We start from the raw sequence: 22443 nt of genomic DNA on the forward strand, positions 1-22443 counted from the left end.
ATGGGCGCCACCCCGTCGGCGCGACGCTTGTCATTCATGATGTCCAGCCAGATATAGTCTTCCTCATCTATATCGTACTCCACCTCCTCATCCAGCTCCTCGGCAGACTTATCGATGTACCTGAGAAGAGGAAAGGTGAAGAATATAAAGGTGCATCATTCTTCCGTCACGCAAAGAGGAAACTGATAACACGCTGACAGAGAAGAGAAGAGCAGGTTACTTCCGATATGAAAAAACGTCCCAAGAGTCTCAATTCAAACAATAAATACAGTGGTGTGTCTCTTTAATGAGTCGCATCCTTTAAGTTGTGAAGCACGTTACGAAAGAAAGGGCATGATGTTCTTGATGTTGAATAAAGCAAATCTGCAGTAGCAGGTGGTTTGAGCAACGTGGTCTGAGAAAGTCAACGCGGTCTCAAGGTTTCGGGCTGTTTTTGAAGAAGTTATGGTCGATGAGCCTAAATTAAAAGTTGAAATTGTGACAAAACGATGGTTTTGCTGGAACCACAAGCAGTTCTGTCTAGGCAAGGTTGAGTTTAAGGTCTTTCATCAAGAAACGTCTGTTAGCCAAGCTGAGATGTGAGCAGCTAACAGGATAGAAGGATGGATGACAAAACCTAGTGATACAGATGGAGAAGTGAAGTGGTCCTAGACCTGAGCCTTGAGGCACCCCAGGAGTTCAGACGTTGAGACTTAGACACCTCACCTCTCCAAGACACCTTGAAGGACTTTTAAAGAAGACTGCTAGACAACACTGCTTCTAGACGGTCTGACTGAGCTCAAAAGGAACATCATTTCAGAGACGGAGAATGAATGTATCTGCCAGTCATCAGTATTAATTAATAAAAGCATTTTTCCTTTTCATTAAAACAGCCGTTTAAACAGACTCTCTAGCTCAGGTGACTACATTAGTACAGTTCTACACGCATCTTTTGATTTGATTCTTTCATTGACAGTGTTTACAAAATAAAATAAGTTATTCATTGTGCAGTGAACACAGCTTCATTGATCACGACGTCGGTTTTCTTATCTTCATAACCTATTCACAATTTCAATAAAGCTTTTATTTGTCATGCTGCTAGACTTTCTGAATTGATAACCATATTTTACACGCTGGACAGTTTTACAATGATACCCGTGTCAATGAATTAGACGTAAAATCTGAAGCTGACTGTCAGTAGTTTCAGAGGCTCAATGCAAGCTAACAGAGCTGACACTTATTCTATTCTGTTACACATCTCAATGTGCTTTAGCATGAAGACTGTACCTTTTGTATACATAACCTTTAGTAAAATAAAATAATATACATTTTTATATTATATACTTTTAAAATGTTCTTCTCGTTAATTTAGAAAACAACTAATCTGCCGCCACATTTAGATAAGGGTTTTAAATATGTTGATTTAGCAAATAATAGAAATGTTGTCCAAAAAATTGTATGTACATATTGAAGTGTAAAAATGTGAAAAAACCCCCTAGATGTTTCAGCGTTCACCTGTATCATGATGCCCTTGTTTGCTCCCATCGTATCAAGAGAAGCTCTCGACACAAGCAGCTCTACACACTAACAAACACGACAAGAAACCTCATATTATGTTGTATACACTGACAGATATAGATATATATAAACTGACTGCAACAAGACCTGCTATAATACAAATCATTCCAGAACTCCACTTGCTTTGCAAAAATCATCTTCATGTGGAGGAGATATTGCATAATTACCTTATTTTAAAGCTACACAAATATATAAAGCTTGTCATGAATGAACACATCTTTTGAAGCGGTTTCCATCGATCATCACTAGAAATACATCTGTGCTAACTTATCCACAGACTCCAACTCCAACGGAAAGCATCGAAAGCCCAAGAAGTTCGTAAAAACGATCGCACAACTGAGCTTAATATTACGGTCTTGAAGATCTTGGTAGATCTACGAGTGCTCTGGAGAAATGGCACAGCCCTACATTGATCGTGAGAAGACGAAACAGTGAGGTCACCTGCAGACGTCCAATGTGATTATAGTTAAAGCTTGGATTTTACTTTATTGTACTCTTCATTACTTGTGTTTTTATTTATATGAAATTACTGAACAAATGACTAAACGCTGAAACACAAGTAAGAACGGATTTTACTGTTGATTTCACATCCTATAAAGTTCTCGTTATAAAGCTAGGTTTACGACATTCTAGTGCACTTAAGTTACGTTCTTACAACTCTGACCAAGAGGGTTTACTATAGATTTCACAGTCTATACATTAATGTTTATGGCACATATTTTCATATACATTATCAAGTGATGAAGTCCATCAAATCTGAAAACTATTTTAAAGTGAAGCATTTCTACTGTTGAACAAATGACATTTTTACAGGATCGGTATTTATGAAAAAAAACAACAACATTTAAAAGCAATATGACGGTCTCAGATAACTCAATATGAGGCATTGCATTTGAGCATGAGACTAAACATTCAGCGTGTAAATAAATGTTCATCCTATATTAATCAGCTATGCATGTAGCTAACCCAGACGTTTCAAAGCTAAGCTTCCTTCTCTTCTCTCGTCCATACTTTAAACCTCACGCTACTACAAGTCAATCCATCAGAGCTCAAAGCGCTGCTACGACCAATCAGAATTTATTTTCCAGGCCCGAACGTCTCTGTCACGATCAACCACATCTCTTGAGTTCATTTTTCAGAATAAATAGCCTTTCCATTGACGTATGGTTTGTTGGCTGAGATCTGGAATCCAGAGGTACAAGTTCTCAGCAGAGCATTAGCAATCAAAAAATGTTATCAAAAACATTTACTCTATATTTAGAGAATAGGAACATGATCTTTACTCAACATCCCAATTATTTTTGCCATAAAATAACAATAACCATATATTTCGATCCTCACAGCATACTGTGGTCTGTTGCTACAAATCTAGCTGTGCTGCAGAAGACTGCTTCACACACACACACACACAGCGTCGTACCTGTAGTAAGACATGGGTCGAGGTGGTGCGTCCGGTCTCTCCTGATCCAGCTCTCGAAACACCACCTCGGGCAGCTTGACCGGCGGGTTCATGTGATGGTGCGAGCTGCTGTCTTTCTTTTTGTCTTTGCTCTTGTGCTTTCCTGTTTTCTGCGCCCCTTTCTCCCCGTTGGCCGCAGAACCGTCCAGCCGGTCCTTGCCGATTCCCCCGGCCTCTCCGTTGCAGGCGGCCGAGCCGGTCATCCCGGCGGACGGGGGGTCCTCGGCGCCGCTGTCCTCCTCCGAAAGCACGTCCAGGTTCTCGAAGATGCTGATGCGGTGGACGCGGCCGCGGATCTCCAGCTCCACCATGCGCTGGGCCTCGGCGTAGGTCATGCTCTCTCTGACGGGCGAGTGCGAGTGCTCCGAGCGCTCGGCGGGGCTGCCCGGCGGCGGGCCCTGCCCCGTGACCCCGGACCCCGTGCTGGAGTCGGGGCCGTCGCCGGAGCCCGGGAGGGAGGCCCGCGGCGGCCGGCCCTTGCGCTTCTTCTGCGGGGTGCCCTGGGCCGGAGGCGGGTTGTCGTGGTCATAGTGGTAGAGGTGGTACTCGATGCCGCTGTAGCTCTTGTAGACCTTGCGGCAGCTCTCCACCGGACACTCGTAGGGCGGCTTGCTCGCCCGCAGGTTGTGGCAGAACGTCTTCACGTCAAAGTCCAGCCCCATCACGACAACGCACACTGCAGCGTCCCCCACAGGACCGGCTCACATCTGCGAGGAACACAAAGAGCAACGATTCTGAACTTATTCGGAGACTTTCCAACCATCCGCTGTTACAACCTAAGCTCGTAATCGATTCGCCGATCATCGTCCGAGACTAGATTAAATCTCTGCTTTCAGACGGAGCGGCATTGACTGCAGAGAGATGCGAGGGATAATCAGTGTGGATTAATAACACAGCCCTGAACTACATCAGCTTCAAAACCCGTTACACAAAACAAACGGAAGGATTGATCTAAAATATCCAAACAGAAATGCAACACTCGGAGAGCGCCGTGGCTCAAAGTTGGCCCGTGTATCATCATCCTAAGAGGAAGTAACCAGCAGTCATTAGTATCAGTACTCGCTGTCCACAGCTTCAGAAACTTTCCTAGTGTTTGTCACCTACACGTACCCTAGACGTCTACTGAGAGGTAGTAGACATGTAGTTGTGAATTAATGACAATCAGTTGACACACAGCCACAAACTTACCGAGAATGTCTTTATTTAACTTTCTAACACAAACCTTCTCTCTATACTAATTCTATTTGAACTGTTTTTCGATTTACCTTTAGACTCTAACGGCTCTTTTTCTATTTCGTATATACCCAACCATCACTTACTAGTGATACTAGTCATAGCACCTGTATATCGATTTTCATCGCTTCCGTTGACAAAGCTGCTTTGGATAGGAGTGTCTGCCAAACGCCTAATTTAACGTAAACGCAGATTAATTACGCTGAGGTACTTTTTGCTGAAGAGGCTCCTGAGGGACATCTCCACACGCGCGCGCGCGCCGCTCGGCTCGAACCTCGATCCTTTCCGAACCGTCTTTTAACCGGTAAGCCACAGCATCGGTCCAAAAGAAGTTGTCTATTAAATCGTAGGAAGGACAGACAGACGCCTCGAAGCGAGTGAAGCGAAGCGCCGTTACGCGACTTTCCCTCCATTATGTCACGACGGGCTTCACGGATCAAACTACAGCGCGCGACTTCAGCCGTTCACCGAAACACACCGAAAGCAGACGCTCCTCTGTGTGGGGCTGGGGTGCTAACAGCAGACCTGGAAATACACCCCGGGACCGGAGGACTACCACACACACACACACACACACACACAGAAACAAAACCCAGAGAAAACTAGCTTTACCGTGGTAAATTTCAAAAACACGGCATCTTCGCGGCACTTCTTGTTAGTGGCCGTTTATATGCAAACCCGCCTTTGCTTTAGAAACATGCCAAGCACAAAACCGTGATCGCGTAAAATATGAGTTTACATGTGATCTTCTGATATTAATATTACACACAGGCAGATCTCTAACAGGTGAACGTGTTTTGTAGTAAGCACTTACTACTCCAGAGTCCGCGGCGGATTTCACGCTCACTCCGAGAATAAGAATTCACACTGAGATGTGTTTAATTCAGATCGGACGGGGTTGAGCTCAATAACTGAGTCCTTTATGAATTCTGATCATCACACACTGAATAACACCAGGAACTGAAGCGATCGAACAAAGGGGCCAGCGCGCGATCGGCGTCGGCACATTCGCCAATCCGACACACCGCACAACGCGTTTTTAAAATACGTGCTCAACGACATTTAGCGCTCGCGACACGCGGCCTGTTAACGTAGATACTCGATCGAAGCCAGCCGCGACTCTTCACACGTCCTCGGTGATTTTTTCTTCTACGCTTCACGAGGGCTGTGCTGACGAATCAGCCGTCGAGCGTCGCGCAGTCGCCCGCTACGTCTGTCTGTTTAGTATGCGAGTAGAAAAAAACAATAATGCTGCACGTTACGTTGAACTGGTGCTGTTCTAGCTGCAATATGTGAAATGTAGGTTTAAAACGAAGCGCACTGGCTTCAATATAGAGGCATTACGGGGCCGAGAATATGAGTGTATTGCTGAGGGAAGGTTTCGCAGCAGTATTTGAGTGCGTCGCAGGCTGCAGTGACCGCTAGAGGGCGACGCTTCACCTAAACACTCCACAAATAACACAAGAATAAAAAAACACATCGAATGAATGCAATTTTTTATTTAATTTTTTGTCACAGTTTTTACATTTCAAAATTGGTATACCTTATACCTCATATCTTTATGTTCCCGACATCTTATAGCTTATTGGTTTTAACATCCTAAAGTGCAAACCATTCAAAATTAATATATGTATATTTATAATTAAACTGAATATTTTCACATCATTTCTATGTGTGTTAAACAGGTGTGCAGTACAAATATATATATATATACACATATATATATATATATATATATATATATATATATATATATATATATATATATATATATATATATATATATATATATATATATATATATATATATATATATATATATATATATATATATATTTTTTTTTTTTTTTTTTTTGGCTTGGCTTTTGCACTTTGGTCATGCTTTCATATATAATATGTGACCCTGGACTACAAAACCAGTCATAAGGATTTTTAAACTTTTTTTTTTTTTTTTTTTTTTTTTTTTTGGTTTTAAAATGATCGTTTTGTATTGTTATGATAGGACCGTATTATTGGCAGGATACAACTTAAGTCTAAATATTAAAAAGCATCGTCTTTAATATCTTTGAAATAAAGTCCTTATTGATGCATATTATTAATCATATATTAGGTTTTTATGTAATCACGGTAGTAAGTTCACAAAAATATCTTTTACTTATATTTAATATCCTAATGATTTTTGGCATTAAAAAGGTCAATAATGTCCCAGGCATCAAGGTGTGAGATGTGAGCCGCGTCTGGGATGTATTGTTAGCTATAGCTACCTGTATACCTGCCCTTGTGCTCCAGGCTCACCACTATCTAGTTTCCTCTGATCCTGGCAAACCACATATCCGTCATGTTATCTTCCCACTAGCTGTAAAACACATGTACCACTACATTTTGAGCCATTACATTTTGAATAAATATATCATAAATTACGTTATTAGATGTGTAGAAGCGGACGTCTCATTGGATTTTTGTCACTAATCCCGCCTGTGTTGTTCTGTCTTCTGATTATATGGACTCTCCCATTACACTGTTTCACGTCACCCTGGACTACATTATAAACACATCATAAATACAAGGCTCTAACCACAGCTCAGGGATGAGCGATGTTCACATTTATTGTCCTGGCCACGGTTTTTTAAAGGTTTCTCCTGCCCAAAATGAAAATTGTGTGATTAATCACTTACCCCACGTCGCTCCTAACCCGGGAAAAGCTTAGTTCGTCTTCAGAACATGAATAATTTAAGACGTGTCTGGATGAAAACGGTGAGGCTCGTGGCTGGCCCGTTGAGGAAATGTCTTCTGCGTGTACTTACGCTTCGATCAATAAGTCAGTAAGGCTTATCTTGTACGATGGAGCAGGGTTGGAACTGAACTCTGCAGAGCTCTGCTGCTTACCTCCACTTCCTCTTCCGATGGCTTAAATTTGACCGTTTACTGGCCGTTTATTTCAGGGTTCCTGCTAAGGAATTTCACCTTAACAGAATCAAGAATCAAATCAAAGAGAGTTGCTGAACACATAATGATTTAAACTGAACCCAGGAAGAAGATGGAGATAGTAATTAACTAGCAAGCAACTGGATAAATATCTTGAAAGTGTAATGGCTTTCTGGGATGGTTCTCAAATGGTTGAGTTCATTAGAAAGACGAGGTTATTGTGTGAGTGCAGGAGAGCATGAGTCTAAGTGGACGTCCATGACATGTGGGGTCCCACAAGCCTCGGTTCTTGCACCGCTCTTGTTTAGCCTGTCTATTTCTCAGATAATCAGAAAGAACCAAAACCTCCTTCAGTAAACAAGAAGAATACCAAAGTCACTGCATTTGGAAACAAAGATGAAGTTCTCAAGGTGAATGTATACCTTGACTCTAGGGGCCAGACAACTAGAAATCGAGTCAAGCATCTTGGTGTGATTCTGGAGCCAGATCTTAGTTTCAGCAGTCATGACTAAATCAGCGTCCTGTCATCTCTGTTTTGTTTTCTGTCAAGCTTTGGAGAAACCTGTTCCTGTCTTTATCGCCCTGTATTACTGTAATGATCTCCTCACACCTTCCTAAGCTGCAGCTCATCCTGAACACTGACTAGAAGCAGAAGATCTGAGCCCATCACAGCAGTCCTCAGGTCCTTGCATTTAGGATTGATTTTGAAGAACTTTTATTGATTTATAAATCGCTCAGAGGCCTAGGAAAAGTCTGTCTTTCTATTTTTGAAAACCCAAGCCTTCGGTAATTTGACGTAGCAAGTCTACAAGAACAGGCAGCAAACAACAGACTCAAACTCAACATGTAGTCAAAAAAAGCAAAATGGCGGATAATGAACCTGCGTCCTGGCAGCTTACAATCGAATTTCATGTTAAACGGAAGTGGCCCCTCAGACCACAGCCACTAAATACCATCAGATCTTTCCTAATTATCTCTGGAACGGGTAGACTTACACACATTTCCACGATGGGAAAGTGATATCGGCAGATATAAGCTGCGGGAAATTATTTTTAGGACAGTTTTGAGTTCTCGTTGCATTATATTATAACTAAGCTTGTGGAAAATGGGACTGTAACACTATAAGTGCTTCTGCTTTATTTTAACTGACCAGGTTTATGCAGATCTATGCTATTCAGTCTGCCGTGATTAATGGGCAGGAATACCATATTATCTGGTCCTTGTTTTCAGTACTGTCTTCTGGCGGGGGTTTTGTATAATTTAATTTAATAGTACCTTTTTGTTTGTGTTTATTTTACCTACTTATTTTCTGCATTGTGTCCTTGTAATTGGTTTTAAGCTTGGTGTAAAGTTAAGTTTCAGGAGTGGACAGATTTATGTGGTTGATCCGGTCGGTTCTGGAAGTGAAATCTGGGGCCGGTTCCATAAAACAAGTTTACCAAATAAGACGGGTTTATTTCAGTTAGTCTGAGTTATTCTGATCCAGATCACCAGACAAAAAGTCAATCTAACTGAAATAAGCCTGGCTTATTTGGTAAACTTGTTTTATGGAACCGGCCCCTGATTAAAAGGAACAGAAAGGAAACCGAGTATGACGGTGTAAAGGGTGTGAAGACGTGGATTAGCAATCTGGTATAAAGGAACGCATGCTGTTTTTGTTCCAGATCTTTCTTCCCAAATCTTTTTTTAGGTCATTCAGTGCCATTATATCCTCTTATGTTTGAGCTGGTAAACCCCCACGCATTTCACTTCAAAGAGCCAAACAGGAGGGAGAAAATATTATATTCAGATCATCTATTTATCCCTGGATATCAATCTGTGAAAGATAGAAGCTAGAAGACGTTTTTAACCCCAGTTTGCGATGCCCATCTAAATGCATCACTGATCCCATGGGGCTTTCTTCATTTAAAATCTGGAAACAGTTTCTAAATCACTTTAGATTAAAAACACTGTCTACTTTAGTGAGGCAGTCAACAGTTTCTACTCTGGACTCAGGGAGAAAGGATTAGTACGGTTTCAGGATTCCTCTTTTGATGACACATTTATGCCATTTAGCCAATTGATAAAGAGATTCAAAATCTCTGAAACTAATTTGTTCCGATATCTTCAATCACGCATCAAATAAAACTTGAGTCTAAGGTATTTTGGCGCTCTCAAAACCTTCACGGTTCCCGCTCTCTCTGCACTTAAGGGAGCCTGGGACTGGGACCGAGTAATATTTGTCTGTCTTGTCCGGTTTAAAGTTGTTCGAAGAATTAATTTCACCAAAGCAAAATTGAAAACACTTTCTTTAACAGAAAATGACAGGCGCAGTAGATGCTCGCCGTCCTCGGCAGATCGTGCTCATTTTCTGTCCTAAAATGAATTCTTTCTTTGACGCACGCTTTTAATATCTCTGTGAAACGCTGTCCAATGATTGCAATTATTGGAATATCTCCTGCTGGTTTCTATAATACGTGTCACGCCAATATGATTGCTTTTGCCTCATTGGTGGCCAGAAGGTGAATTCTGTTACACTGGAAATCCTCATACCTTCGTTATAGGCTGTGAACATCCTGATAACATCTCAGAGAACTGCACAAAGCGACTTTAAAAAGGCCGTTCGTGACCTCTTTAAGAAACCGCCGGCCCCCGACCTAATCCTAAGAAGAGCTCTGCTCACAATATCACTGGCCACGTCTACGGAAAATGACAAGAATACAGTAGTTATTAAGCACAAAATATTGATTTATTCTTTAATTAAACTCGTACACAGTCTTTGTGTTGTGAGTGCATTTCGTATCTGAACGGAGTAAAGTAATTCACTGAAGAGTGTGCACCATTCACAGAGCGCCAATACAGAAAATAAAAGTCCATAACCTATTCAATGCCACATCAGATCAGTAAGTCACTAACATGACAAAATAAAGTCATTATTGCCAGAGATTTTAGCATTAAATAGCAGGAACAGAATATCAGAAACCCCTTCCTACCGGAAGCATTGCTCATGAAGCAGATCTTTCTGACCGACGGAGCATCCTGAACAAATGAATGGATGGGACGGTACGGTAATCGCAGAAGATGCATCCAAAGCACTGATCAAATAAATACAAGAGGACTGTACAATTCACAGTTTGCCAGTGGCGTGGGTCGCAGCCTTTCACGAAGATTGAAAATGAGGTTAAAAACTCAAATGGAAGCTGCCTGCTGGCTCTAAGCCTAAATAAGACGAAATCTTACCAACATAAGAAATAAAAGTGTATAACGTGGACGTGTGGGTTTTGGAAACCGATGCATTTTGTACACGTGTATCTGTGTGAGTTAATATTCAATTGCTTGGAATTTCTCCCATATCGGATCACTTTTATGAAGCAATAATTGCACTGCCCTCCTAAAAGAAATTCAAATATCACCTCAATGTCACACACACTGTGCAAGAGCTCATAAAAGAGCCGTCTGATCAAATAGTAGCTGAACTCGGTGTGTGTTCCGTGCCAAATTCACATTACAGGTGGGAGTGACGGGGGTCGAAGGGCATGCTTGAAATGTCAACACACAGCATTCACACTGATTCCTGTCAAACCTGCACTCGCTCCCTGTGTTACACTCTAAGGAGGGAAGGGTTTCTGCAAGACCACAAGCACGTTAAATGCTCCTTGATATATTTAGATAGCAATTATTCATTTAGTATTTTGGTATCTGCGACGCTTTGATGGCATGCATTAACACATTACATCATTGCAATGTAAACAATTTGTTGACTTCCTCTGTGCTGTAGTACAGTGCGCTTGTGCAGCATTGCTTATGAATGCAGTACAACAATCAGAAAGCCAAGCTGCACTCATTTACCAATCTGCACAGACAAGCTCCTATTTAAACGCAAAATGATGCTAAATGTATTGATTGCAAACTCGCTTTAAGAAAGGGGACGTAAATATGTAAACCTCCACTTGACCGAAAAAGGGTTAGGATTAACAATTGCATTAGGAACAGAAGGAAAACCATGCTAAATTCATACCTTTAGAGGGAGAAGTGATGACTGATCAAGGCACTACATCATCCTGAATTATTCATTTTCATGTAGGGATTATGTCCTGTGGTCTGAAATCGTTTAAAAAAAGCTGGATACTTCTGTAAACAGCCAATAAAAGCCACTCAAAAGTGCTGTTACTTCATGAAAAATCACTGAAAAGTAGGACTGATATTTCTATAATCAATCATTGGCCTCTTTTAAAACACAAGCAGCGTGAATTTTAATTCTTAAACCATTGCAAGGATGTCTACTTTTACTGAAATCTGTCTTTAGCTCATGCCACTGTAGGTTACCATTGTGTTGAGTTACGGGGAAACATATTGATACTCTATGGCAGTAGAATCGAAGGCCATGGTCCTGCAGTACTCTCAGCCAAACCCTTTACTAACACACCTCAACACAGATTCTTCAAAAAAAGAGAAAAAGCGAAAGCAGTGCCCACAGGAAGGTTTTGACACATAAACACACTCCTCATGCCCAAGTTCACACACACACACCTCATATTTACAGGCTCAGAGGCTTTGCACAGATGCGTCCATAATCCAACAGCGATCTAAACCCCACAGATATTTCAGAGATTGTGGTTTGAGTTAAAAACGTGTTCTCCCGCCGCTGCGTTGAGCTTGCATGATTATCCTTCTGCAAGTGTGCATCGATCAGCCTTGCGCCAAAAACAGTGTCTGTTGTGGAGTTCAGAGCGCAGGGTGGCGCTCTCAGGCAGTCCTGGCTTTGCTGGGACGCATCGGGCCGTCTGGGCTTTTCACCACCAGAGGAAAAGTCTGCAGTGCTGGGCTGACCATAGCTGGGTACGGGACCATACCGGCCGTAGCAAACATGCCCACTGGACTGGGCAAACCGGACCACTGGTTTGGATACGCAGGGGCTGGCATCATCCCAGCAAAGGGGGCAGAGGGCAGCAAGTATCCGGCCCGCTGGAGGATGGGTGATGGGGTGCTGGTGATGCCATGAGGCATGATGGGACCCAGAGCTGCTGACAGCGGACAGGACAGTGGGAGATGAAACTTCACAGCCGCCTGAGGGATTGAGCCCCTTATCTAGGACAAAAAAAGAGTGGGAAAACGTGAAGGCAAAGGCTTTAAGCTGCAGACAACAATGAAGTACACTAGTACGCTTTCCACTCTCAGTACTTAAATAGATTTTTACCTTTTATTGGGATTTTTACCTCCATAAAGCCATTTTTTGTCAAATTCGTATATTTAATCCATAAAAACACATTTAGGTTGTTATATTCTCGTCTCTCCATCAACTTTCAATTGAATGAAGTTCTCAAGTAGTTTGTGTTCTCATGTTGTCATTTTCTCAGGCCAAATGTCAAATCATTTGAATTAATATAAACATTATAAAAATGAATAACGAAGAACAGACAATGTGAACCAGATTTTATTTGTTAAAGGCAAAGTTCACTTTCAGTTACTGGTCCCCATTGACTTCCATAGGGAACCCTACTCAAACCAATGAGGACCAGCAGCCGAAGGTGAACTCTCTTTTAAGCTTCTGAAGGACAAACTGTATAAAGTACCTGATTGGGGACTCTGGTCATAGGAGCGGGGTTGGTCTGGAAGGACTGGAGAGAACTCTGCGGTCTAGAGGGGCGGAGCTGAGGGGCGGAGGCAAGAGTTTCTTTTGCCCAATCATCAACCAGCTTGTGTAGGTCGTCGGTGAATGTACCACTTTTGTTGTTGCTGTTGTTTGCTTGAGCCTGAACGAGCGCCGTGATGGGCCGAGAAGAAGAAGCCGGCATGGCTGCGGGAGGCAGGTTCTGATTGGATGCTGAAGTCACGTGGGCAGCACCAGTACTATGAGACCCTGAGAAAGAGATTGAGAAAGACCTCAAGCGACAGCTCAGAGAAGTCACCCGGAGGTCCTCTGTAACCAATCTGCTGCTCACGCACTGCTGATGTCATTCATTACATCACGCAGAGAAGTGCAGTTAAAACAAAGTGAATAGATGCATTATTAGAAGTCTAAACATTTGACTTGACAAGGACTTAATGGCAATTTATAATAAATGATGCACTATTCATACTTGGGGTTGCATATAGACTTGATTATTTGACACGATTCATAATTAGTTTCAACAATACATTAAAAACAAATGTGACAATCGAACATGCTCATGCCAAAAGTAAGGTTAAGTATGCGGATGTGTTGCCTTTTGAGAGAGTAAAATATAGTAGTTTACAAAATAGCCTGGTGTTTGAATTTTAGGGCTTGGGTATAATGTAAGAAATGCAGAGCATGTTAGTTTAAGTTAAACTGTCAACATGCATTAATGATGCAAAAAATGAAACAAGTCTGAGGTTTGTTCCAGCACAGTAACGCAGGAACAAACACAGAGTATATTCACATTGGCTATGCTTGAAATCTGATCGTATCTGCACGTTTCTTGTCGAGTACTTGTTTCTAGCCTAAAATCAAGCAGCTGGAAGATTACAGAACCAAACGAAGAACAAACACCCACACACATATGCACTTAAATGACCAGAAACACACAAATCATAAAGGTTTCAAAAAGCACTTGATCGTATCGCACAGGTATCACCATGCACTAGAAAAAAAAATGTAACTTAATATAAAAAAAACGCACATCTCACAATCCGCTGCTGCAAACATTAAGCACTTATCACACAGGAGATCGCTCATGCCAACAAAAGAAACGGACACAGAAAGAGAAAAAAAGAAAAAAGGTAGACAGAGGAACTAGGACTGAAGAAGAAAGGAGTGGGATAGTTACTACTGCTGCGCTCTTTCCCTAGACAAAGCCGTTTCAGAGTGGACCCTACAAGAGCAAAACAGCACAGACAGAGACGTTAAGGGGCGGGGAAAAGCACATGGCACAGCCCATTGGACAAGCTGCTGCACGAGAAAACAGCGACCAATCAGTGAGCAGGTACAGAATCAGGTGCAGGGAGGCTTCATCTGTGATATCATGAGGTGTTGGTGAGTGACGTGTGTGAATGGCTTATGAACTAAAAAGGCCTTCAAGCTTGGACTTCAACGCTCGTTTGACTAAATGTCCTACTTTAAAAACCCCATGAAATGGTCTGACAAGCACGAATGTCCGTTCTATCCTGGCCTGTACTCCACAGAAACAAGATGTTAGTCTAAGACAAAAAAAACGAAGACGGCGGAGTTCACACATGACTGCTTGTAGCACGGAAGAAAGCAGCGCAGACTCTTCAGCTGTTCGAGGGTAAAGCTCACTTCTAATGACAGCCGTTTATTCATTTGCTTCTGTTCTAGCATGAGACGAAGGGAGCATTTATAATGAGGGACATTCTTATTTTTTTTAAGCATTTTACCGGACAATAAACCAAATACGGCGGACCTCAGAGCTAACAGACACGAAATTAAAATCCACAATGTTCTAATTTAGATTTCATGGGGTCTGTAAAATGAAAGCTGAATTGCTGCTCACAATCTATTAGTTTTGTGTCTGTGGCAGTGTGTGAAAATATCGAGCATGCAAGATTAAAACGGATCTCCTCCTGAACCTCCACTTCTAAAAGCAGCACCATCTGAAACTTAAAACAAACATCTGGATGCATAAAAGACTTTTGGTAATCCATCTCAGTAAGCACAACATGAGTTATTTACAAGCAGAGTATGCATGTTGTGTAGGGCCCTAGAAACACCAGGGGGCATCCTTCCTTCCTAAGACGATTCATGTCAGGTTTGTTTTTTTGATTTTGGCCATTGGTTATGAAAACATAAATGTTTTTCAGTGGATGTAACGACAGATATACAGTCAGCATGTCGTTTTTATTCTACAAAACGACTTAAAAGTGCACCAGATCTGTGTGCATCCTACTGTATAAACCTGCTGCTGTCAATAATACTATACTATTTTATTTTGCTTTAAATTTAATTTCTACTTTTTTATAATTCATTGTTGTTTTGCAGGTTAAGGGGTTGGGAATATTTTGGGGCCCCCAAAAGTCTAGGATCAGCCCAGCTTACTACTGTAGACAGAATTTGCGTCAAATAACATCTAACATTTAAACAGGAAAAGCGTAAATAAAATTCAAGCATATAAAACTATTGAAACATGAATAAATAAAGGTGCTGCATGCTAAATTTTAAATGACACGTTTAACGAAGGTTAGAATACTGACCAAATCATATCATTTTGACAAAGACAGAGACCAAGTATAAAAATAATTGAGCTTCCTAATCCTAGCTCTGACACGCTGGTGGACAAAGTCACGATTTTCTCCAAAACAAACTCTTACCTAGAGGAACAAATACTACAAACCATAACAGACACGCAAGGTAAGTATAAAATGCTTCTTGGACAGCATCGTATTATAATCATGCAGGTGACAGAGATAAAAAAATTCAAAATACAGCCCTGATGTTCTCCACAGCACCATGCTCGTGCCCTTGGCATGCTCGTCTTCTGACTCCAAACATGAAACGGCACCGCAATCATCGTCTCATTGAAGTTTAAGTGGAATGAAAAGGAAAGAAGGCACAGATATACAGACGATACAAAAGCTTTGGCAGACATCTATACACACTCTCTCTGCTTTCAGTTAAATGTGGAGAATGGCCATGTTTGAGGAAAGGAAGCTAATGTTATCGGTCAGAGCTTCAGCCCAGCACAAAGCATTTGTACAGAAGACAAACTGAAGGCCAGATGAGCAGATGTCCAGCTCTGTCCACCAATACGGTATGCTTTGGTGTGGTGGCACAATTCTTTTTAATTAAAACTTCTGGAACATTTTGCAATTGTTTAGACCTTTCTACAGACTGTAGAGGAAGAGCGAGGTAAATGATCCATTTTCTTTTATAGTTTTGACTGCATTTGTCAAGCTTAACCTTTCATGTCTGTAAGAATAAATGATTAAACAAACATTTTCTGTAAATTTAAAGCAAATATAAATTAATCTAAAACTACAAGCCTACATTTGCTCCCAAACTAGCTCGCTACGTGCTACCTATGTTTTTTTATATATTATATATTATAAGCTGCATTTAAGTGCAGATTGTTGACATTTACTTGACCAAGGTTTAGAATGACCATTTTGCAGAACATTACCTCCTTTCACTGAACACCAGCTGTCTTTTTAAGTTTCAGACCCTATTTTGTACCGTATTCATGGAAAGTGCCATCTGACATGAAGATGGATGTGTAATGGCTGAGAATGATCACCGAATGAGTGTGTGGATAAGAATGGGATTTCAACATGATAGAAATGCAGTACGGAGAAAAAAAAATAAACAAATCACGAAAGAAGAGCATAAAGAAACAAGGGAAAGGGAATTATGGGTAATAGAAGAAAAGTAGAACAAATACAAACAGATGGACATAGACACGGGTCCACTGAGGAATCTAGTGCGTGGTTTGCTACTAGATTTATAGGTGATTCGCTCAGATGTTTGGTGGTAAACGGTCCAGCCTGTGGAGAAATGAATATAAGAGGGAGAGAGAGAGAAAGAGAGACAGGTGTAACAGCCGACACAGGCAGCGATCAGATCAGTACCCCATCAACAAGCATCATATCAGCAACAACACCACAACACTGGTTAAGCGTCTCAGAGAACAGCGGTTAATGTAGATGTGTACATGTGCCTGTGTGTTTCTAACAATGGGAACACTTTTCTGGAATCTATAGAACAGGTCACAGTCCTCTTATGCATCACTAGACACTTCCACACATGAAACCCATTTACGGTTAACGAACTGTAAAACTTCCATATAACCATTCAACTCTGATTTTACTTGCAACTACACCATTATGATCGCACTGAAGGATCCACGCCTATTATTACCTTTCTCCTGTCTCTTCACTGCTGAAGAAAGTCCTTCGTAAGGTGTTATCAGTAATATGTTGGCAATAATATAACAGGTGTGGCATTGCATACAATGCAGGGATAGCACGCTGATGTTCTGAGGATATGGACGAAATTACTTGCTTGACTCCCGAGATGAAGAGCTCAGTAAACAACTGAAGTGCTTTAAGTCAAGATAGAACATGGCTTGTACAATTCGTCATTATGTGACAGAGTTGGTGGTGAAAGAAGTAATATACTGCTTTTCAGTAAATGATTCCCCCGTGGGTTCCTCAAGAAGAACCAGGTGGTCTGGACTCCCCCTAAAAAGCAGTGGGTTCAACAGAACACTCATTGCCATGTAAGCATATCTAAGGACTGGAAACAACAGCTTCCCTGACCGGGTCAAAGGGCCTCTCTTCGAAGAAATGTGTCTTGCGTTATTTTACAGGAAATGTAGTCCACGGTAGAGGAAGTTGCTGTGTGTGTCAATCTTTTCATAATGTAGTTGAAGAACCATTCCACTTCTTGACCTGCATCTACTAAACTTTACTTTTAGAAAGTTCAGTTGACACAGGGCCACTGAAATGCAGGAAAGCAACTCCAGGGCATATGTGCTTTAAATTACCTTGACCATTGGCTGATTTTGATGAAACTGTTCTTGATCAACAACAGAGGCCGGGTCTGATGATAAACCTGTGTGTCCATTAGTTTTGCCTTTGTCCAGATTAACTCCTGTAATTATGAGTCCTGTAAGTTTGTTTTGCAGACTATTGGGTCTCGTGGAAGCAGCTTCATCAATGGTTGCCCTGGGTTGGGGTTGATTCAGTGGTGGATCAACAGCTGAGGAGGTTCTCTCTGTTGGCGTCCTCACTGCAAAAGGGACAGATGCCCAGCAGACCTCGTTACCTAGACAGCCATCGGGACAAGATCACGGGAATCGAATGAGACCTCTGCACAAACTTTGCTGCAGCATGGAACAATCAGCAAGAAGAGCATTGCAATAGTCCAGCCTAGAAATGACAAGGGCCAGCATGTGCAGCATGTTAAAAAGGGCCTAATTTTTTGATGTTGTGTAATGCAAACCTGCAAAATACGCTCTCTGAAAGTCAGCTGGCAGAAGCTGATCTGTAATTATTGATGAACCTTACTAGATGGTAAATGCTGTAGACAAGAAGCTCAGTGTTTCCAGGTTGAGCTGTAGGTGATGAACTTCCATCTATGCTGAGATGTCCACCAAGAAGCCTGAGATCTGTGCAGCTAGAGTTGGATCATCTGGTTAAAGAGATAGAGTTGTGTGTCATCAGCTTAGCAGTGATAGGAGAAGCCATCTGCTTGTATGATGGGACCCAGTGATGTATTGTATATGGAGAAGAGGAGGGGTCCAAGAACTGATCCCTGAGGAACCCCAGTGACCAGCTGATGTGCTGTGGATACCTCCACTCCCCAGGCCTCCCAGAAAGACCTACCAGTGACATAGGATTCAAACCAGCGAAGAGGAATACCTGTGATGCCCAGAGATGAGAAGGAGGACAGCAGGATCTGTTGATTGATGGTGTCAAAAGCAGCAGATAAATCCAGCACAGTGAAAACTGATGATTTAGAATAAGCTTTTGCATTCCACAAGGCTTCAGTGACTAAGCAGTCTCAGTTGAAGAGCCACTCCAGAAACCTGACTGGTTAGCACCCAGTTTGTTGTTTTGTGAAAGAAACAATGAAACCTGGTTGAAAACAACTTGTTTGAGTGCTCTTCCTTACTCTGTGTAGTAAATGCCACTCCATATGAAAACAGGTGATAGCGATTGCGGAACCTGCTTTACTGATGTGATGTGCATAATGATCGAATTTGAATAATGACCAGCCCTATTTTTTATACATTTTTGGGCTATGATTCAAGTGGAGGGATATATAAAACATTTCAAAATAAATACGTAAAAATACAGATCACAAACAGGACAATTTTAATATTGCAGTCGTTACGATGGCAATGACAACACTGTAAGATACAATTTATTTACATTTAACCAGTTTAACGTGGAGGCACTGAAATGTAGACCTTCGTTTATGTTTTTGACTGTACATGACTATTTATGCTTGTACGTTAGCACTGCCTGACTAACTTTAACTGTAGTTTTAGAAAGAGATACCTTGCTGAAGCACAAGATAATGTTAATACTCTGCTTGAGCAGATGAAAACTGTAACTTAATGAGAATATGACAGCCAGAAAATGACCATTTTCATCTTCACTTGACTTGGTGGTTAATGCTTAGGGACATTTTTGCTCTGTTTTGTTTGGGTTTAGGAAATGTAATAAAATAAATTCCTTCAATTACCCATCTTGTCAGGATACCTGGGATCAGTGTTACAAGTATCCCCAGGCACACGATTTTCCATTTTAGTACAATAAAGACCATCAAAACGATGAAAGCTTCTGGTCTTCCAATGTTTCTCAATGGCGCTGAAACCTAAAGATGTCTGAGTATTGATCCCCATGCAACCGATAATCATCTGCCATTGGTTCATATGCATTTGATGGAAGGGGCTTTCCAATAGGTCAGTTGAAGCCGTCATGTCAATGTCTGTAGTTTCTTACATAAAGCCTTAGAACATGCTTCTGGAAACCACTGAAGGTGATTCATGAGAAGGCTGAGGTCTGGAGACTGGATGTTGCATCCTCAGAGTCATGAATCATTTGACAGAGCAGGGCAAAGGTGCATCTGTTCACGTCGAATAAAAACCTACTTTCACCCTTTGATTCTCTCTTTATCCTCCAAAACCTCTTTAGGTAATTGCTCTGGCTCATGTGTGGTTGACGACCAGTCTGTATGCCTTCCTGTCGTTTGTACGAGAGTACAGGAGGACAAGAATATCAACTGCTGTCAGCACTGTTTCGGCCATCCCACATATGGTTTTCAGACCTGATGTCTCATTCAGGAGATCATTCTCCCAGACTTGGTGCAGCATGTGGAAAACCTTGCTGAAAATGTGCAACATTGGAGTTTTGCCTCTGAACAGGAGACTCTGATCAGTTCTGGTTATACGTCTGAGATTACAGAGACCATATTCAATACAACAGTTCTACTGCTCTGTTTAGACACAGAATGATCATGAAGCAATTCTTTACATTTCTTTTGCAATCTTCAGGTCTGTGCAGATAGTCTCAGTGTGCTTGAAGTCCAAGATCTGATTAGGCCAGTTAAGATCTCAATCGATTAGAAGGTAAAACCCAACACAATGTCCTGTGCAGTCTTCCTCATTATTTTCCTTATATTTTTGGGGACTTTGCACAGAGGTGACTTGGAACCAACAGAGAAAGCTGAAATCATGAAACGACATGAGCCAGATTCAAACTTAGGTTACTGCATAAGCACCACGGCAAATAGAGTATGTGCAGTTTGTGCCAAATCTCTAGCATAAAGTATTCATATTACAGATGACACACAACAAATACAGAAATTTTGTGGCAATGACCCAACTCAACATCAAATTTCTACTCACACATGACCTCAAAATAGAAATATCTATGATAATAACTAAATGTGTGAAAATGTCTACTGATGCATAAGAATGATGACAGTATGAGCATCATGCAATCCTTTGAACTTTCTTTGCTGTCCATGAAATCATGTCATGTGACTGAGCATTTTAGGCAGCCGTTTAAATGTCACTTTCCGACTGGCTCCATTTAAACGAAGTAAATGAGTGGAGCGCACATGAGAGACTGTGAAAGTTGGCAATAATCCCATGCGTGTGAGTGAGATATGAAAAAACACAGAAGGAGAAAAACATGATCATCTAGAACATAATACACCGTTCAGAGAGGCATCTCTGAAACCTTTGTCATTTGCGTATCAACTATAAATGACTGTCACACTGCATCCGAGCCAGACGGCATGCATCTTGAGCAATAAATCGTATGGTCTGGTTTCTATGTGTGTTGATTAGCGTAGCTCCAAACATTAAAGTCTTGCTTCACATAATTGTCTGAATTATCAATTATGACGTGATTGGCCATGATTGTGTTACTACTTGATGCATTCTGCGTTCCACGAGGCCGGTGGACATTAGACATTTGTGGCACTGTGGATGATTAGGGCAGACGCATATACAGCAGCATGTGCTTGTCAGGCTCTTGTAGATAGCAGGCGTGTGAGTGTGTTCACCTTGTCTGGGTGGGGTGTGTGTGGTGGGGCCGTAGATGTTGTCAGAGGACAGAGAGCCCTTGAGCGAGCAGGGCTGCTGAGTCTGGACCGGCTCCAGCGGTTCTGACGCAGGACTCAGCGTGGCTGTGCTGGATCCCACAGAGCTGTTACCCAGAGCAGAGCTCTTGACCGGAGACCCCGACACACTGGAGCCCGTCTCAGCTACAGGAGAAAACAGAGGGGTGACCGTGACAAATCTGGTCTTGTACAGTGGGATCTGCTTAGAGAATACATATTGGAGGAACTAAAATATAAAGTTGCACAGGTTGCACAAACAGCATATCTGTAAATACGATAATTTGTACAATCCAACATACTGATTTCTGGTTCTACAGTATCTCATCCTTGGGCTTTCAAGCAATGGCCACCAAACTTGGGACAGTCCTTCAAGCTATTCTCACTCAGAATTCTATATCTTTACTAAATAATCCAACTTTCCTTTAACAGACTCTAAATCAGGGCTGTGCTTTCCAGAAACGTCTGGCATTTCCATATGGCAGTTCCCATACCCTAGCCCAGTCATGTGTGCTGTGGAAAATTATCCAAACTTCATATCTCTGTTATATTTTATAATTCCATTTAGATTGACATTCATTATTCAATCTAATCAATTCATTACTACCACTCACACACTTATACCTAAAGTGAGGCAGTCTGAAAAGTTAAGCTTGAGAATTGATCTTCAGAAATGACTAGTTCTTCAGATCATATGTCTTGTTGGGGAAAGCTGTACTATTACTTTAAGCAATCAAATGTTCAATAAAACTGCACCGTGGTGCCAAGCTTTGCAGACCAAACCTGTACGTTTTTCTTTAGATACTACTTACATTTCAAATCTATTCAAATGTAATTTGTAAAAACAGAAGCCAGATAACATGTTCCTTATAGCTCACACAAACTCTTGTATACATACTAGAGCTGTTGCTTCGGTTGTTCCTGAGCTGTTGCACCATGGGATTGAGCAGTCGGCTTCCCTTCAGCTTGTGTTTGGAGGCTCTGCGGCGGCGACCTGTAGGTGGCACTGCATGTAAGAAGCCCACGCTGGGAGGAACAGCTCGACCCAACCGAGAATACAGCTGCTCGATCTCTCCTCTCTGATGAGCCTGAAGCTCCGAGATCTCCTTCATGTGCCTGCAGACACCAAAAAAAGGTTTGATTTAGTAAATTATTATACTTACTACATTGAGAAAACACATAAATGTGCACTGAGGAATGGTCAGCTGTGTAAAATACTTAAGTATTATTCTTTATTCAAGTA

The 22443-nt window shown here is 41.6% G+C and overlaps 2 protein-coding genes across 7 annotated transcripts in view; both read right to left on the bottom strand.

Moving 5' to 3' along the window:
• Positions 1–5648, bottom strand: part of brpf1 (bromodomain and PHD finger containing, 1) — a 20493-nt gene extending 14845 nt beyond the window's left edge. The window contains exons 1-3 of the mRNA XM_043233315.1: positions 5064–5648; positions 2978–3723; positions 1–120 (exon numbers count right to left, since the gene is read on the bottom strand). The exon at positions 1–120 is cut by the window's left edge and continues 70 nt beyond it. Of these exons, the coding sequence (XP_043089250.1) occupies positions 1–120; positions 2978–3678 (821 nt within the window). The 5' untranslated portion in view covers positions 3679–3723; positions 5064–5648. The remainder of the gene's footprint in view (positions 121–2977; positions 3724–5063) is intronic.
• A 4232-nt stretch (positions 5649–9880) lies between these two features.
• LOC122335434 (serine/threonine-protein kinase WNK2-like) overlaps positions 9881–22443 on the bottom strand; it is a 42307-nt gene continuing 29744 nt past the window's right edge. For 3 of the 6 annotated variants that reach the window (XM_043233299.1, XM_043233304.1, XM_043233300.1), the window contains 6 exons: positions 22099–22316; positions 21147–21347; positions 16511–16609; positions 13942–13986; positions 12727–13013; positions 9881–12241 (listed from right to left, as the gene is read on the bottom strand). In XM_043233299.1, the coding sequence (XP_043089234.1) occupies positions 11900–12241; positions 12727–13013; positions 13942–13986; positions 16511–16609; positions 21147–21347; positions 22099–22316 (1192 nt within the window). In that variant the 3' untranslated portion in view covers positions 9881–11899. The remainder of the gene's footprint in view (positions 12242–12726; positions 13014–13941; positions 13987–16510; positions 16610–21146; positions 21348–22098; positions 22317–22443) is intronic. The other 3 variants (XM_043233302.1, XM_043233301.1, XM_043233303.1) reach the window with 3 other exon arrangements.

The sequence above is a fragment of the Puntigrus tetrazona genome, unplaced genomic scaffold, assembly GCF_018831695.1.
Source record: "Puntigrus tetrazona isolate hp1 unplaced genomic scaffold, ASM1883169v1 S000000776, whole genome shotgun sequence".
Lineage (NCBI taxonomy): Eukaryota > Metazoa > Chordata > Actinopteri > Cypriniformes > Cyprinidae > Puntigrus > Puntigrus tetrazona.